We start from the raw sequence: 12961 nt of genomic DNA on the forward strand, positions 1-12961 counted from the left end.
ACCACGGTGATAATCCAGAATTTAGATCTGGCTAGAGTCTGGAGATTCTTTTTTTTTTTTTTTTTTGAGATGGAGTTTTGCTCTTGTCGCCCAGGCCAGAGTGCAATGGCACAATCTCGGCTCACTGCAACCTCTCCTCCTCCCTTGAAATGTAAGATTTCACTGGTTTCTAATTCTCTTTCTACAAAATAAACCTCCCATCTGTTCTTCATAGAAAATGGGTCACATGCAAAGTCTGAAATTCTAAAGTCTCATGTAATGTCTAAAGTCTCCTCCTTCTGGTTCAAGCGATTCTCCTGCCTCAGCCTCCCAAGTAGCTGGGGTTACAAGTGTGTACCACCACGCCTGGCTAATTTTTGTATTTTTAGTAGAGACAGGGTTTCACCACGTTGGCCAGGCTAGTCTCGAACTCCTGACCTCAAGTGATCCACCAGACTCGGCCTCTCAAAGTGCTGGGATTACAGGCATGAGCCACGGTGCCCAGCCAAGTTTGGAGATTCTCTGTGAAGTGGTCCCACCTCCCTGAGCTCCTGCACAGGCCCCAGGTTGTCCTAGCTGAGCAGCCAGCTATACGTTCCTGCTTTCATTTGCTCTCAGGTTCCCAAAACTTTGTTCTCAGGGCTCAAACTCCAAGGTGTATTTTTGAAACGTTTGCTTTAGAGTGTTGACTTGGTTATGTGGCTAAAACTAAACCTACTTTTTCCAGTCTCTCTTAGAATGAGACTTTAGAATTTCAGACTTTGCATGTGACTCGTTTTCTATGAAGAACAGATGGGAGGTTTATTTTGTAGAAAGAGAATTAGAAACCATTGAAACCTTACATGATTTCACATTAGTACAGAAACCAAATCCATTGAAAACATTGAGAGCTGTTCCTGGTTATGAATTTACTGGTGGCAATGAGAAATTTCCAGGGTTTTCTGTGACAAGACTATCACCAACTCTTAGTTCACTCTGTGCTTCCCACTCTCCACAATCTGCTCCAAATCTTTCTCCATTTAATCTATTTATTTTTATTTATTGAGCAAGCAATATTGTAACCATGACTTAAATTTTTTAAATTACAAGGAAACTTACCCTGGGTCCAGCTTCAGTAACAGATCGTATGTTTTCATTTTTCCACATCCCCTTCCAGGCTCTGTTCCTATGCTACAGAATCTCTACATTACTATAATCATGGTGTCGTTATAAGTTTGTATTTGACATTTTTCAATTAATATTGTATTACAAGACTATTTCCATATTGCTCTGTATTGTTCATGTTTATGATGCTTTTTGGAGTCATTTGACCCTCATTTATTTGACCATCCTTATATTTTGGTCATTTATGTTCATTTCCCATAAAAAGGCTATGATGAAATGAACCCCATCCACAATTGCCCTGATAATTACCTCTTCTGTTCTCAAAGCTCGCCTGCTGTCTCTCCTGTGAGCCTCTGATTCACTTGGCCCCATCATGTTTCATGGAGACCATGGTTCTCTAGTTACTCTGGCTGTGGTCAATTACTGCTGCTAAATGACTCTTTCTGCCCTGGGCTCGCTTAATCATGAGGCTTCTGCCAAGTCCAGACCACCTCTCCCAGCCTTTGCTTGTTCCAGTAGCTGCTTTCTCTCCTCCAAGTCCTGTGCCCAAAGGCAGACCTCCAGTTCATTTCACATTATCTTGATTACCACATTTTATGTGTATATTATAATATTTGCAATCATTTAGATCAGGGGTCTTCAAACCCTGGGCTGTGGACCAGTACTGGGCTGCAACCTGTTAGGAACCCAGCCGCACAGCAGGAGGCGAGCGGTGGGCCAGCAGGCATTACCATCTGAGCTCCACCTCCTGTCACATCCACAGCAGCATTAGATTCTCATAGGAGCGCGAACCGTATTGTGAACTGCACATGTGAGGGATCTAGGTTGTACACTCCTTATGAAAATCTAATGTCTGATGATTTGAGATGGAACAGTTTCATCCTGAAACCATCCCTACACCCCCCCCACCACATCTGTGGAAAAATTGTCTTTCATGGAACTGGTTCCTGGTGCCAAAAAGTTTGGGGACCACTGATTTAGATATCATTTAGGGTTCTTTACTGCAAGCAACAGAAACTAACATAAGCAATAGGGAATTTACAATAATGAGTCTAGGAAGCAGGTGGGAAGTGAAGCACATCAGATAGCAATTGCACAGGATTGGTCTCAGCATAAACAGCGAGTTCAAAGGATTTGCTGCTGGAGCCAAGGACCCAAAGACATTTGGTCTGCTGGCCAATTTGCTGGAAATTCAAATTCCAGGGAGGAAGTGTCCATTGACCCACATTGCCTACCTTGGCTTTAGCTGGTAGGACCCCTGAATACATTCCCACCACATTTAATCCAATGTGGAGAGGTGACTAAAGACACAAGGAAAGGGGAATGCTGCCCCATATATACATCTTCCTATGGATATATATTTCTGCAAAGGTCCCTGCCTAACATTAACCAACACCTCCATAGAGCTGATCTCAAAATGTGGTCAGTTAGGGCATCCAGCTCCAAATCCAAAGTCTTTGGGGGGATTTCCGTTTCCCTCTAACACTGTCACAGTCTCTTGCACAGCCCAAGTTGAGTTAAATGGGAGGGGGACTACACTGCTTCTCTAACTTCTCTAGATGCTATTTCTTTTTTTTTTTTTTTTTTTTCGAGATAGAGTATTTCTCTGTCACCCAGGCTGGAGTGCAGTGGTGAAATCTCGACTCACAGCAGCCTCTGCCCTCTGGGCTCAAGAGATTCTCCTGCCTCACCCTCCTGAGTAGCTGGGATTACAGGCATCCACTACCATGCCCAGCTAATTTTTGTATTTTCAGTAGACATGGGGTTTCACCATGTTGGCCAGGCTGGTCACGAACTCCTGACCTCAAATGATCCACCCGCCTCAGCCTCCCAAAGTACTGGGATTACAGGTATGAGCTACCTCGCCAGGCCCCAGAAGTCATTTCTGTTTCCTGCTCCCTGGCTCATGCCCCATCATGACTATTTAGAGAGGCACCATAATATCAAGCAGTAGTTTTTAAATGAGGAGGGGTATATCAGATTTGGAGGATTTCATCCAAAATACATGGCCCCCTTAACCCCAGCCTCACCCCATGCAGGGCAGGTCATAATCTCTGGGGGGAAGGGTCACAGCATGGCATGTGTGCTTTGAACAAGCTCCTCTTCTGTTATGTTACCCTGACACCCACATCGCCCCCATCCTTTAAAACCTCCAGTGAAGCGGAGAGAGCACTGATTTGATTCTAGGGTTGGATCTGTGTCTTACACATTATAAAGCTTCTGAATGGTAATGTACATTCTCCCAACGAAGGGACAAAGTGGAGATTTCCTCTGTCCCTGCTGGGGGCCTGGGGGCATATTAGATGCCTTTCCTAGCTATTTTTCAAAGCCCACATCATCCACTAAACCACACAGTCATTCTGAACCTCCGTGACTACATCTGCAAAATGGAAATATACGTCCTTAAAATGAATCTTGTGAGTATCAGAGGGTTTGTGTTAAAGCAGTTAGGGCAGATAAGGGGTATTTTTGCTCGTCCACTGGGCTTCTTCTGTCTGTAATCCTCCAGCATATCTCTTCCCTTCCCTCAGTGGCAGACCTTACCTCTTTCATAGAAGGCTGAAGCCATCCAATGTGAACTTCATCCTCCACTCCTTTCCTTACACCAGCATGTTGTTTTCCATAATGGAAGATCTCTTTTGTTTGTTTTCTTTTTCTGATCATTTAAATAACTTTACCCTAGATTTTCTTAGGACCCACCAGTCTATGGGTGATATGGTTGTGTCCCCACCCAAATCTCATCTTGAATTGTAGGTCTCACAATTCCCATGTGTTGTGGGAGGGACCTGGTGGGAGGCAATTGAATCATGGGGCCGGTCTTTCCTGTGCTATTCTCGTGATAGTGAATAAGTTTCAATTTTCTTGTACAATTTTCTTCTCTTGTCTTCTCTTGTTGTTCTCTCTTGAGATGTGCTTTTCACGTGAACTTCCACCATGATCGTGGAACTGTGAGTCCAATAAACCTCTTTCTTTTGTGAACTGCCCAGTCTTGGGTATGTCTTTATTATCAGCATGAAAATGGATTAATACATTGAGTATAAAGTCATTCAAACACAATCATTCCAATTTTTGTGACCTTCTGTTCACATGTACACAGTGCAGAATCTTAGCCACCCCTAAGGTCACTGTAAGCCTTGCTGGAAATCACAGGAGGTATCCTGGGTGCTCATGAACTGTTATGAATTTTTTGAACTCTAGAAACAAACTCTAAGCCTCAGTTTTTCATCTGTAAAGGGAGATGATGATAGTTTCTTTAGGTGGGTGTTTTGAGATTAATTAGATAATATGTATAAAGTAATTAGCCTTTGGTTAGCCTGCATTCTGTTACTAAATAAATGGTTGTTATTGGTGTCACTGTCAAACGCCTACTAATAGGCCTTGCCAGCTGCTGCAAGGTGTTGATGTGATTCCCCAGGGCAACTGGCTAGTATAGGAAGTGGTGAGGGGTGGGTGAAGAGACACACGCATTCTGCCTTATCATTCCTACTGCCTTGTTTGGTGGGAAAAGATTTTCTAGTTGGGCTCTGTTAGTTGCCAAGGTCAGAAAACTACTCATATTAGATTGAATCATATGAAAGTATTAATCATATGAAATTGCATTTTTGTAGATCAAAAATAGTCAAATATCAGTGATTTTTTAATGTTTCAACTGAGCACTTAAAGAGTGATATCAACGAATAGGTTTATTCTCTTATACTGTCCTATTTCTTGTTTTGTTTTTTTCACAAAAACAGAGAACTGTCCATTTTAACAGATATAAATCTACCTCATCCTACCAGATAAATTACATTCCATTGTTTGGATAGATTTCATTTTAGCCAAGCTCCTATTCATGAATATTTAGGTTGCTTCCTTTTATTCATTGTTGTTCTTACAAAATATGATGCAATGTAAGTCTTTATGTGTGTGTATATATATATATATATAAAAAACTTTATACAGTATTTTTGAGTATATCTGTAAGATGAACTACTAAAAGTAGAGCTGCTGGTGAAAGAGTATGTGCATTGGAAATTGTGATAAGTATTGTAAAGTTCTCTCCCAAGAAGCTGCCCAGAGTTAGATTCTAATCAGCAGTAAACATTCTTGCCATGTCAGTATTGTCAAGCTTTATAACATTTGCCAATCTAATGGGTTTTAAATGGAATTTTGGTGCTTTATTTTGCATTATTTTCACTATGTGTGATGTTAAACAATTTTCATATGTTATTTATTTTCTCATTGTATATTAGCTTGAGCTGCTGTAACAAAAAATCATAGACTGGGTGCTTAAGCAACAGGAATTTATTTCTCATAGTTCTGGAGGCTGGGAAGTCCAAGATCAAGGTGTTGGGCGATTTGGTTTCCTGGTGAGGGTTCTCTTCCTGGCTTGCAGAGGGCTGCCTTCTCCCTTATTCTCACATAGTGGGGTGGGGAGTGGGCCTAAGAGAGACAGGGAGAAAACTGGTTTATCTTCCTCACTCTGGCTTCTTTTCTGCTTATAAGGACATGAATTCTATCATGGGGACTTACCCTCATGACCTCATCTAAATCTAATTACCTCCCAAAGGACCCACCTCCAAATACAATCATACTGAGGATTTGGGCTTCAGCAGATGAATGGTGGGGAGGGACACATTCAGTCCACAACACCTATGAACCACCTGTTCATACTCTTAGTTCCTGTCTCCACTGTGTTGTCTGTTTCTTATTGATTTGTTAGAATTATTTATAAATGAAGAAAACCAGCAGTTTAGGGTGCATTTTAGAACAGGTTTTCTGCATCGGTCTTCACATGTCAGTATGTTTTGGGGACGGGGCAGCACGCTGGCACATTAAAAGTTTCAAGGTTCAATTATTTTTGTCTTTTACCATGATTTATTATTTGGTTTTGCTGCCTGTCACTAACAGAGGTTCTGTTAGTTTGTCCTAATTTTAGGAATATTATGTCTCGAAACACTTGAAAGTTATCCCATCTTGCATCTTGCCTTACAGAAAACTCCTTGACTATCAGAACAGAAGAAGGGGAGAGAATCGTTAGGAGGATCAGGAAGGAGTGGAGGGAGCCTGGGAGGTCGATGCAACTAGCAGGCTAACATCTCAAGCCCTCATCCCCTCATTTTTTTCTTTGATTGGCTTTTTCTTTCTGTTTCTCCTCCTTCCTTCCTTTCTGTTTTTCTGTGTTTTTGTTTGTTTGCTTGTTTCTGGCTACATACTATAAAAATACAATTCTGGAGCATGTGGTTAGTTTCCCACCATGGGGACTCAAATGGAATTTCAAGTCACTCACTATAATTCGACTATAAATTAGAGAATTATTATGAATAGAATAGGACAGAGTGTGGTTTCATGTTTTCTTCCCCCGGGGACCTTGCCCAGTTTGGCAATAGGAACTAAATTAAGGGTGGGATTAGTTCTAGGAAGTGGATTTTGAGTATAGCTGCATGTCTAATCCAGCTATTATGGGCAGTGTCTTAGTTATCTGTGTTAATGAGAGATCAGGAGGCGGTGGATAACTGAAATCTCCAAATGTACCAGAAACATATTTCTGCCTTTGTTCATTTATCCCAATGATCCTTCCACTAGAACAATTATCAAAGTGGTTTTATTTCTACTCATTTTAACCGTCTGTTTTCTAGCAACAACATAGGCAAGGAGGCCACATGCAGCAGGGGGAAAAATGAATACTAGACCAGGAGTCGGGAGACAATTTTAGTCCTGTCTGTGCCCTGCACTAGCCTGAGACCAAGGACAAGTCATAAAGTCTCCTAGGTTCTCAGTTTCTTCCCTCTAAAAGAGCCATATAACATCAACCTCTCTGGGTGGCTAGGGGTGGTGAGGGGCCCTGGAAAGTGGAACTGGTGGTAGTGCTGCCTGTGCCGCAGAGCCGGGCCATTTACACATGTGCAGTCTGCGCAGCATGGGACACAGAGGAGGAGTGCGGCCCATGCCGGCCCATTTTCCTTCCTTGTTCTCCAAGTATAAGCACACTCCATTATTTTCCTAGGGCTCCCAGGATGAATTACCACAAACTGGATTGCTTAAAACACCAGACATTTACTCTCTTGAAATTCTGAAGATCAGCAGTTCAAAATCGGTGTCACTAGGGCCACGCTCCTTCCAAAGTTACTAGGGAGAGAATCCTTCCTTGCCTCTTCCAGCTTCTGGTGGCTCCAGGCATTCCTTGGCTTGTGGTTGCACCACTCCAATCTCTGCTTCAGGAGTCACACTGCCTTTGTGTCTGTGTCCATGTCTTCTCTTCCATGTCTTATAAGGGCACTTGTCATTGGATTTAGGGCCCACCTGGCTTACCCAGGATGATCTCTTCTTGAGATGAGCTATGTAATCTGGCACCGAGTAGGTGCGTGAACAATTACAGTTATGACTGTGACTCCTGTTTCCTCTTCTGAGGTCTTTTCAATTCTCCCCGCCCTCACCCTGCCCAGCCAGGACAGCTAGCCATTTCCAAGAGCCTACCACAATCTTGTACTGGCTGCATAGAGCTCATCTGCTGCTGGGTCTAAGCCACTTGTGTGGGCCTGTGGTGCGTTTCCCCTTGTCTTCTGGGCCTGGCTCAGTGCTGGCATACAGCTGGTGCTCAGAGTATGTCTGCGTAATGAATAAACTACAGTGTGCTTGCTCTTGGCATGGAGCCTGGCACAGTAGGTCTCTGAAATGACCAGTTAAATGAGGGTGTAGATCAGTCTTTGGATAGAGTTTTGAACCTTCTGACATTTTTCACCTCTTCCAAGTCACCATGGCAGCAGGGACATTATTATCATTACTAACAAATATTTGTTTAGTGCCAAGCTCTTTGCTATGCACATGGATGGCCTAACTTAAATCCCCTTACAGCTTACAAGATAGGTACTGGTACTATCCATCTTTAAAGCACAGTGAGCCTCAGAGAGATTCAGAAACTTCCCAGTCACACTGCCAGTGAGAGGTGAAGCCAGCTGGACTTCCTGGGTCGAGTGGGGACTTGGGGAACTTTTCTGTCTAGCTAGAGGATTGTAAACACACCAATTAGGGCTCTGTGTCTAGCTAAAGGATTGTAAATGCACCAAACAGCACTCTGTAAAAACGCACCCATCAGTGCTCTGTGTCTAGCTAGAGGATTGTATATGCACCAATCAGCACTCTGTAAAATGGTCCAATCAGCACCCTGTAAAATGGACCAATATGCAGGATGTGGGCGGGGACAAGTAAGGGAATAAAAGCTGGCCCCCTGCCCCCTCCAGCCAGCAGCGCAACTCGCTCAGCTTCTCTTGTATGCTGTGGAAGCTTTGTTCTTTCACTCGTCACAGAAATTCTTGCTGTAGCTCACTGTTGGAGTCTGTGCCACCTTTGAGAGCTGTAACACTCACAGCAAAGGTCCGCGGCTTCATTCTTGAAGTCAGCGAGACCAGGAACTCACCCAAAAGAAGAAAGTCCATGACACCACCTTTAAGAGCTGTAACACTCACTGTGAAGGTCTGCAGCTTCATTCTTTAAGTCAGTGAGACCACGAACCCACCAGAAGGAATAAACTCGGGACACACTAGGAAGTGTGGTGGCAGGGATGTGAACCATAGGCAGCCTGGCTCTAAAGCGGTGGCCTCTCAACCACTGTGTCCGGTTCCTTGCCGTTCCGTCAGGGAGACACAAGGCAGGAAGTCCGGTCCCTCTGGCGGGAATCCGGAAGATGAGTTGGAGCTTAAGGGGGACTTCTGAAACCGCATGAGAGGTGAGAGCACCATGCGCTTGGAGCTCTCCAAGGCCGTGACACCCAAAGCCAGGGCCGCATTATGGCTTTCGCGGGCCCTAGCCATTTTTGCCTTGGCGGAGCCCTCTTTCCTCCAACAACCAACTCTAAGCCAGGCTGGATTGTATTAATACTCATCTTTGAAACAGACTGTGCCTACTTGTGCCTGATGGATAAGTCGACCCTGCTCAAAGCCTTTTACGGGTGAAGAGAGAATTGGTGTTCTGGTGCCCTAACCCGCCTCTGTCTTCGCAGGTCCCGCAGCGGATGGCGGCGGAGGGCGCCCCAGAGGATGGCGGCGGCGGCGCCCCGGGAGTGTGGGGCTCCTGGGGCCCCTGGTCCGCCTGTTCGCGTAGCTGCAGCGGCGGCGTGATGGAGCAGACGCGGCCCTGCCTGCCCCGCTCCTACCGCCTGCGCGGCGGCCAGCGGCCTGGCACCCCCACGCGCGCCTTCGCGGACCACGTGGTGTCGGCCGTGCGCACGTCGGTGCCACTACACCGGAGCGGCGACAAGACGCCAGCCCTGGACGGCACGGACGCCAGCCGCCAGGGCCCCACCGTGCTGCGGGGCAGCAGGCACCCACAGCCTCAGGGCCGCGAAGTCACCGCGGACAGAAGGTACACGCACGCCCTTGCCTGTGCCCCTCCCCCGTCCCTGTCTCAGTTTCTGCCCCTGTCCCTGCCCCTGCCTCGGACGCTGCTCTGCACCACAGACAGTGCGGCTAATGCACTGCTTTGCCAGGTGGAAAGGAACTCTGGACTCCACGAAGCTCCTTTCACCTTTTGATTTATTTTGCAGCCTTGTAAAGCATTGAGGCCACTCCCACCTCACTCTGTGGTTCTGAATAATCTTCAAAGCGAGGCTAATTCTGAGAATGCCCTTACAAAGAATTTTAGGGAGGCCTTCTAGAGGGGTGAAAGCAGGAGGGGAGTGCTGTCCTGGTGCCGGGAAGGAGAGATCCTCAGGTTGTGTGGATTAGAGCCGAGGACACAAGACAAGAAGACGTGTATCTAACCCGAGAGCTGATATGAGTTGCCAATCCTAGGATAAGTTGAATGTTTGGAGTCTTAGAATGCTCCGAAGCTGTAGGCTTCCAGATTTTGTGAACTTTTCTAGTACGTTTCCCCCAAAGTTTTTTGAGTCAACACACTGTTTTGAGGATATGTCTAAGGACCTAAACTGTTTCAGAGTCCACAAAATGTAAACTCTAGAAATGGCATAGTGCCATCAAAATAGTGGTATAGTTCTAAGAAGCATAAATATGCCAAAGTAGGCGGTGCCTTGGGAAAGGTAGGGATATAGGTGCCGAGAAGAGCTTGTCAGTGAGTGAAGCAACAGATATTAACAGATCACTGCATTCATCCCGCAGTATTTGTTGGGTGTCTTAGTGCCCAGGTTCCTGATAGATCCTGGGGGAATATTAATGCAAAAACAGTAACAAGAAACAAACATGGACAAGAACAAAAAGTGTAAGATGTGCTCTCCGTGCTTAAGAAATGCATAATTCATTTGTCAAGCCCTGTTAATGTCCAGCCCTGATGAAATAGATGTTACACCTGAGGAATCAGAGGACCTAGAGCCAGTGGACAAACTTGAGTTTTGAAGGTAGTGCTGCTCACCCCCAGATCCCTGCAGTACTCATCCTTCTGTGGGTACCAGCTGAAGGGATGGAGAGCTGGATTTGGGTGGGGCCTGAGTGGGAAAGAGGCTTCTTGACAGCCTCTGTGGTTGAGAACCTAGAAGAGCTGCCTGAGGATCAGGCTGTTGTTGGCCACAGGCCTGTGCTGCAGGCATTGTGCCTGTGTGTTTTGGCAGCAGGAAATTTTTTTCTTCAAATGTATTGACGGGGGCCAGTTAAACTGTTTACTATGAAGTTCCTGCAAGTTTTTATCATGCTCTTGTGATTTGACAGTTACTGATGAAATAATCCAAATATTAGCCCGGGAGGCCTGTGCTGCCTACAAATGTCATGCTCCTCCCGGCTGATGAAAATCACATTTGCTTATATTCATCAGTCATTAGGTACTTGCATAGTATATTTGACCCCAAGGAGAAATGTCAGCATGTTTTTAGGATGGCTGTCTGCTCCACTCTCTGTTTCGGGTTTGAGGTTTGAGGCAGAGGCTGTTAGAGTTTAGATGTTGAAGAAATTGTTAGGTTGCTCTGCTAGGCAACAGGAAACTTAATTGGAGTCAGATAACAAATGAAACTATTCAACCTTCCACCAGATATTTATTAAACATCTACTATGTTGTAAGACCCTGGGACATACACAAAGGTGAATAAAAGCCAGGTTTTGGGACCTCATGGCTCTTACTGACAGGCTAGAGCAGTTGTTTGCAAAATTACTATTTTTTTTTTTTAAGCAGAAGAATCCTTTCTGCAAAATCAATCTTAGATGGAGGCTTAGTTTATGTAACAACACTCGTAAAATCTGAGTTGCTTTGGTTGAAGCCTCAGAGGTATAGAAACCTGGGGTCAAGATCCAATGGAACAGTGGTTTTCAACCTCGACTGACCGTTAGAATTTTTTTTCCAATCTTCTAGAAACCCTGACACCCACATCACACTCCAAACCAGCATCAGAATCTCTAGGGGCCACCCTCAGATGTTGGTATGATTCCATTCCAGCCAAGTTTGGGAAGCACTGGTCTGGATGAAGCTCTTTGGAGGCTCAAGTTTCCATGGGAAAGATTTTGGGAATCAAATATTGTCTAGCAGAATTTTCCAAGTTTAGTGAGCACGTATCAGAATCACTTGCCGTGGAGTGGGTGGCTTGTTAAAAAGAGTTGCCAAGTCTACGCCATCTCCCATGCCTAACGGGGGTTCTGATTTGTAGGTCAGTTATATGTCCTATGTATCTTCATTTTAAATGCTTCTGATAAGCCTAGAGTTTGAGAGCCACTACTTTAGAGGGTTGGAAAAGATGCGCATCTAGATGCCTTCAATATAAGGCAGTCTGATGAGATAGTAGTGACAAGGGCTCCCATGTTGAAGCATGCCTTCTGTGCAGGCATTCTTTCAAATGCATGACAACATTTACAGTTACACAACCCTGTGAGGCAGAAACTATTATTCACATTTTATAAACAATGAAACTGAGGCCGGGAGGAATGAAGTGACTTGCTCAAGATTACCACTTGAGAAGCAACAGCACTAGAATTCAAAAGAGGTCTGCCAGAGTCTGGCTCTAAAGTTGTTTTCACTGAAATGGGTATTCTGAAAAAGAAGCTACTGACTTCCAGCCGGTGTGTTCAGAAAAGGTGCTTGGAGGTTGGGCTGTCTGAGCCCTGTTTTGACAAATGGATAGGATTTAATAGTGAAGGCTTAGAATGAGCTGCATCTCTTCCTTGCAATGTTCAGCTCCTTTAACCAGGGTAATCTTCTTTGCATCTAATCCTAGGCATCACGTGAGTTCAAAAAAAAATTAGAAACCACAATCTGTATTCTTGGGGGGGGCTTACGCTTTGGTGGTAGAGAAGGTCAAACCCACAGAACACTGCCCACCCTGGGAGACAGTAGAGCTATGACCAGGGTTCAGGAAGAAGGAATCCTTGTGGAATGGAACAGTCAGGGAAGACTGCACAGAGCAGGTAGGATTTGAACCTGCCCTTGATGAATAAATATAATTTACTTAGCTGGAATATATCTGGAAACTTCTTGAGTCCACTTGCTTCTATACCAGGCGTTCGTCTCATTAAAACAAGCACATGCGTAGTATAAATCCTACTCTAAAAAGCCTCAAAATAAAGTCAGTCTTCATTGGAGCTCTCCCAAGGATTCAGAGCTTAGGAAAGTTAAACTTCTCTGAGCCTCAGAGGCTTCATCTTTCAAATGAGAGTAATAGTAATACCTATCTTGTGGGGTTGAGTAATTCAATGAAGTAATACATTCATATTGCCTGGCCCATAGTCGACACTCATCAAATACATTCATATTGCCTGGCCCATAGTGGGCGCTCATAGTGGACACTGTAACTCCCATTATGGGTCTGAAGACTGTTGCTAGATAGTGTGTTAGAGAGAGTTCCAGTTAGAACTCAAGTGCAGCAGAAGGGATCAGGTGAACTGGGGCCACTCAGGAAGATAGAGCCAGGAACTGAGCTCCCGTCCAGAGGGGCGGGACTCTAGGCAGCACAGACTGGGTGCAGCCAAGG

At 44.9% G+C, this 12961-nt stretch overlaps 1 protein-coding gene across 1 annotated transcript in view; it reads left to right on the forward strand.

Annotated features, from left to right (window-relative positions):
* THSD4 (thrombospondin type 1 domain containing 4) overlaps positions 1 to 12961 on the forward strand; it is a 664019-nt gene that overhangs the window by 85647 nt on the left and 565411 nt on the right. The window contains exon 4 of the mRNA XM_038010111.2: positions 9062 to 9423. Coding sequence (XP_037866039.2) covers positions 9062 to 9423 — 362 coding nt within the window. The remainder of the gene's footprint in view (positions 1 to 9061; positions 9424 to 12961) is intronic.

This window comes from Chlorocebus sabaeus, chromosome 26, assembly GCF_047675955.1.
Source record: "Chlorocebus sabaeus isolate Y175 chromosome 26, mChlSab1.0.hap1, whole genome shotgun sequence".
Classification (NCBI taxonomy): domain Eukaryota; kingdom Metazoa; phylum Chordata; class Mammalia; order Primates; family Cercopithecidae; genus Chlorocebus; species Chlorocebus sabaeus.